A 6,000-nucleotide genomic window follows, 5' to 3' on the forward strand; every position below is an offset into this window, starting at 1 on the left:
TAAACACGGAAACCTGGACAAAAAGAAAGCCTGGAGAAAAGGCGCAGCAGATGCTGCGTCCCTTGGAAGAGGCGCAGCACTTGCTGCATCCTTTCCCCAACGGTTTCCTCCTACGCAAGAAAGTGCGTTTGACAGCCTGTCATATTTTAGGCATAACTTTCTCTACAAGACTCGGAATTAGGTGATTTTGGTGGCGTTGGAAAGCTAAAAGAAAGATCTAGAACTTTCTTTGAAATAGGCCTGAACCAACAAAGTCGTTATCACCTCGTAAAACGGGCCTAAAGGTTGGGTTATCATTTTGACTAAATGAAATGCACATTTTGTAATGTAAACTTTAAGTTTAGCCTAATGAAGTGACATGGGACTCAAAATGAGATATAATCATGACATTTTATGACATCCTAACCTTAGGTAGACAAGCACATTGCTTTGACTCGGGATTTGACGGTTTTAGGAAATGAAGACCGTTTTTGACCCGGACTCCAAATATACTCTAATTACTGCCAAAACAACCGTAATGACACCTAGATGACAACTATGAGGTAGACACAAGTGTTTGAGCTATCAATTGATGATAAACTTACGAATTGTCATAAATCGTTCTGTGTACGAAACATGCGGCCCAATCATCATCGTGTGGTTTGCGGGAGGTGCAGAAATGAGGTATCTACACTATGGAACTCCTATGGTCCAGGTCTGCAAGAAGTTGAAGTTGCTGAAACCAACTCTGAAGAATTAAATTGCTCCCTCTTCTCTGACATTGAAAGAAATGCAGATGTAGCTTATAAGATTATGATTGATGCCGAAGTTCAATTGCAAAAGGATCCTTATAATTTTAAGATGATGGATAATGAGAAACAAGCAAGAGATTCTTATCATCTTTTAGCTGCTTCAAGGGAAGAATTTATGAGGCAAAAAGCAAAGTGTGCCTGGGCAAAAGAGGGTGATGCAAATACTGCTATATTCCACCAAGTAATAAGGAAGAGACAATTCCATAATAAGGTTCTCCAAATCCAAAATGCAGAAGGAGTGAATTGCAAGGAGCCTGATGAGATTTTGAGAGCCTTGTGGAATATTATCAGAATCTGCTAGGGAGTTCCTTACCAACTACTGATGTTCTGAAACATGTTGTAATGACAAGGACGCAAATAAGTAGGGATACGTGGGCTGCCATGTGTAGAATCCCTTCTGAGGAGGATATCAGGACTATTATCTTTGCTATCCCTGATGAAAAACGCCCAGGTCCAAATGGATATACCAGCAAATTTTACAAAGCTATCTGGCACTACTACAAATCCAGGCAACTACAACGCCCCTTTAACAACGCTTATCCACGAAAATCACCATAGACGTTGTAGAACGGATGGCGCGAATTTTACTAAAACTAATTACAACGGTTATAGTTCCATAACCGTTGTTATAGGTTTTAACAACGGGTCAAACATGCACAACCGTTGTTAATAATTTGGTGCAAAATTGGCGCAAAGTTAGTGAAAAGTAATTACAACGGTTATTTATAAACCCGTTGTTTATACTTTTTAACAACGGTTTACTATAGACCCGTTGTTAATATTTTCTGTAATGACAACGGGTTTATATTTAACAACCGTTGTCAATACTTTCCATACTATAAACCACACAAACACAGATCAGCTACAACCACACCACACAAACCCTAACAAAAACACAATAAACATACACAAACACAAACACACTTTCTCATCGTCTCTTCTCTTCCTCATCGTCGCTTTATCATCTCGCCGTCACTGTTGGTTTCATCGTCTCTTACTTTCTCTAATTATCAAGTAAATATGCATGATTTAATTTGGGTTTTGTCATCTCAGTCATTTTCTTTCTCTAATTATTTCATTTGCATGTGTTTTGTCACTGTTGTTTTTCTTTGTTTATTAGCTTGTAAAAAAAATTAAATAAAATAAAACAAAGAAGAAGCAAGATGATAGAGAGGAATGCATGATAAACTTAATTAATATATATATATATATATATATATATATATATATATATATATATATATATATATATATATATATATATATATATATATATATATATATAAATACATAAATTAAAAAACGAATTACATTGATAAAAATGCAATTCGTAGAAATGCATAGAGAGTCTCATTCTCTTATATGATATCCATCCTCTCTTCCTTAGCTATTTGGAGGTTTCGTTCAGTAGTTGCTATATCGTCATATAGCTGCAACAACTGCTGCTCTGTCAAGCCATTTTTTTTGGCGTCCTTGAGTGTGGTCCAAGCGTCCTCAAGGTAGCTCCTGTACCTGTCCTCGATGTCTAGCAAACGGCGGATGAAACTCCTGTTGTGCTCGGTCATAGTAACAATCTTATGGATGGTATCATTCATTGTTGATGAAGTTTGGAGTTTGTTTGAAAGATTTAGGGTTTGGAGTTAGTTTTAGCAGTTAGGGTTTGGAGATATATAGTGAGATAATGGAATGTTAGTTGAGAAAATGCATGTATTTATACTAAGTAATGTGTCTTTTGAGTTGTTTTTTTAATTAATATATGTTTAGGAAGTTGTGCCATCATATCTCTGCTTCAAATCTTATAACCCTTCTCATTCCATATATTGTCCATTCATATGCAGGGATTGGCAGTAATAATGCATGCATCGGAATTATAACGGGCCGCCGTAATAATGCATGCATCTAGTAATATTTAATTTAATTTTTTTTTGGAGGTAAATAAACAACAACGGTTATTTAACAAAAACCCATTGTCTTTAGTTATAACAACGGTTTTTTATACTGTAACCGTTGTTATAACTTTTCCACCAAAATTTAGTCACCCTTTCCAAAACGGTTTTTTCTACTTTAAAACGTTGTTAATAGTTTTTACAACGGGTTTCTTAGAAAAACCAACCGTTGTTAAAACCTACTACAACGGACGCTTTAACAACGTCCACTTTTTTATATAACAACGGTTTTTAACCGTTGTTATAGCCTGTATCTGTAGTAGTGTGGTCTATCCTGAAAAAAGATATCTTCCATGCTGTCTAGGATTTTTTTTCACAGTGGTCAACTCCTTCAGCAGGTTAATTCTACTAAGCTCATCCTCATTCCTAAAGTAGATGAGCCTATACATGTTAAAGAATTCTGACTAATAGCTTGTTGTAATGTGTTGTACAAGATCATCTCCAAATTGTTGTGTGAGAGAATTGCTAGCTCTCTGCCTGAAGTAATCAATGCTGCACAAAGTGCTTTCATTCAGGGGAGAACTATTCTAGGTAATATCCTGATTACTCAAGATTTGGTAAGGCTTTACACTAGGAAATGTGTGTTCCCTAGGTGCTTGATAAATATAGATCTCAGGAAAGCATATGACTCAATTGAGTGGAAGAGTGTGCATCAAATGCTTGAATATTTAAACTTCCCTCCTAACTTAAGAGAGCTTATAATGTAGTGTATCAGCTCACCTTCCATTTCTATTTGTTTAAATGGCTAGAGTCATGGATACTTCAAGGGTAAACGAGGGCTTAGACAAGGAGATCTTATTTCTCCTTTGCTTTTCACTATATGTATGGACTACTTGTCCAGACTAATAGAGAGAGTGGTGGAGCATCCTAGTTTCTCCTATCATCCATTGTGTAAGCAGTTAAAGATGACTTATCTAATGTTTGCAGATGACCTTTTACTTTTTTGTAAAGGTGATGTCAGGTCTGTTACTATACTTATGGAAGATTTTAAGGTGTTCACTGCCACTACTGGTCTGAACATAAGCAGTGAGAAGTATAATATTTACCTGAATGGTGTGGACAGTGATGAGGCTAAGGCTATTCTAGATGCTACTGGATTCAAAAGAGGTGTGCTTCCTTTTAAATACCTAGGGGTCGGTATTTCTCATAAGAAATTATCCAAGATTGACTGTAACATTTTGATGGATAAGATGCTAGCTAGAATTCGTGGTTGGAACAAGAGGAAACTCTCCTATTATGCCAGATTGGTCCTTGTTAAAGCTGTGCTGGCTACAATACATACCTACTGGGCACAAATTTTTGTTTTACATGTTGGGGTAATGGATAGGATACAAGCTCTGTGCAGGAACTTCCTATGGGAAGGGGGGTAGTCTTATCCCAAAGCACCTTTAGTTGGCTGGAATATTCTTTGCAAAGGTAAGGACCTAGGAGGTTTAGGGCTTACTGACAGCAGAGTTTGGAACCTGGCTGCCATAGGGAAACTGGCTTGGTGGATACAAATGAAGAAATATATGCTCTGGATAAGATGGATAGATAGCATATATCTTAAAGGCCGACCATGGTTGATGTATACACCTACTCTTAATAGTTCTTGGGCGTGGAGAATGATCTGTGATGTGAAAGAGAAGTTTAAGGATGCGTATGAGATTGGTATGTGGCAACTCGACACTAATGCACATACTATTGCTAAAGGCTATTCTTGGTTGAGCAAGAGTAATAATCAGAAGGTTACTTGGAAAGCTATGGTCTGGAATAGGTACAATGTTCCTAAATATATGTTCATTATTTGGCTAGTTCAAAAGAGGAGGCTGCTTACCTTAGACATATTGAAGAACATGGGCATTTGTGAGGCTGGTATGTCCTTTATTTGTGACCAGGCTCCTGAAAATCATCAGCATCTTTTTGAAACTTGTCCCTATATTAATGCTTGCTTCAACATCCTTTTTGCTTGGCTGGCATTGTAAATTGTGGGCTACAAACTGGTGAAGCCTTGCTCAATGATAGGAGATAACCTCTTCTAGTTCGTATGCTGAAAAGCTCTGTGGTAGTGGCATTATATTACCAAATCTGGATGGTGCAGAATTCTTGCAGGTTGGAGCTGTATGTCCCAAGACCTGAGTGTCTTATACATCGCATCAGGGAGGCTATTAAATTGAAAATCAGGGTAACCTATGAAGGTTACTTACCACCACATATTTTGGAATGGTGTAAATGCAAAAATTTGTACTAGTTTTCCTCCATAGTTAACTAGGAAAATGGCTTGAAAGTATGTAAACGGTTTGTAATGGTGCGCTAGATTTGTTAGATGATCAATATATATTCTCACAGTTCCACCAAAAACATAAATTTATGTGAATTTTTTTGAAATGTTGAACAACAGAAAAATTTGAATATTTTTTTTACCCTTTTATCATACTTTTTACATTTTTTCTCATGAAAATATTTTATTCCGACTAATGGTTTTAACCCAACTACCTATCAAAATATTTTGCAATTGAAACGTTTTTACAAAAATTCTAAAAAAAAGTTGAAAAATCTGTTGTAACACCCCCATACACCAAGGTGCCTTACCGAGATCATCGAATGCATGAAAGTGCTACCATCTCGGTTACCCGAGGCAATATATATCAAATTGACCATAAAGAAACATACTTTAGATAAATAAGTTTAACTGATTATATAACAAAATCCCAAAACTGTAAAATGAAATACATCTGTTCCAAATATCAAAACCAACTAAAAAGAAAAGTAAGTTCAACAAGAGAGCGTAAGACTCTAACGACATGTGGTGACTCCATACCAGCTATCCCTCGCGCAATCCACCTCATACCTGCTCAATAACTACTCACCATCCCCGAATGGATCACCACTATTTTAAAAATAATTAACGAGGTCAGTTACTGATTACACAATACAAGATAAGCAAGATAACAAATATACAGATCACCCAACTCCGTCACATCTTCACACATCTGACTACACACTAAAGTGTGTAGTCCTGCCAGAATATCCATCGCAACAGATATTCCACATCGCTAAGTGGGGACCGCAGTCGTTCCCACCAAATTCCCGCTCATCAACTCCGAGCGAAAACCCAAGTTCCTTAATGTGCACATCCCCCTTATGAAGGGAACCACAAGGGGCGAATCAAGGGCGTGAAGCCACTCCCGCAAGTGACCCCACTCAGACGAGGACGCGCCTCACGAACCACATTCAAACACAGTCAACCAGCTATACACCAACAATTACCAATCACCAATTCC

The 6,000-nt window shown here is 37.3% G+C and overlaps 1 protein-coding gene across 1 annotated transcript in view; it reads left to right on the plus strand.

Moving 5' to 3' along the window:
* The window catches only part of LOC141613239 (uncharacterized), a 42,485-nt gene extending 37,630 nt beyond the window's left edge, over positions 1 to 4,855 (plus strand). The window contains exons 3-9 of the mRNA XM_074431980.1: positions 695 to 972; positions 1,083 to 1,300; positions 3,057 to 3,075; positions 3,172 to 3,268; positions 3,665 to 4,053; positions 4,159 to 4,464; positions 4,742 to 4,855. Coding sequence (XP_074288081.1) covers positions 695 to 972; positions 1,083 to 1,300; positions 3,057 to 3,075; positions 3,172 to 3,268; positions 3,665 to 4,053; positions 4,159 to 4,464; positions 4,742 to 4,855 — 1,421 coding nt within the window. The remainder of the gene's footprint in view (positions 1 to 694; positions 973 to 1,082; positions 1,301 to 3,056; positions 3,076 to 3,171; positions 3,269 to 3,664; positions 4,054 to 4,158; positions 4,465 to 4,741) is intronic.
* The last annotated feature ends 1,145 nt before the right edge of the window (positions 4,856 to 6,000 follow it).

Source organism: Silene latifolia, chromosome 11, assembly GCF_048544455.1.
Source record: "Silene latifolia isolate original U9 population chromosome 11, ASM4854445v1, whole genome shotgun sequence".
Classification (NCBI taxonomy): Eukaryota; Viridiplantae; Streptophyta; class Magnoliopsida; order Caryophyllales; family Caryophyllaceae; genus Silene; species Silene latifolia.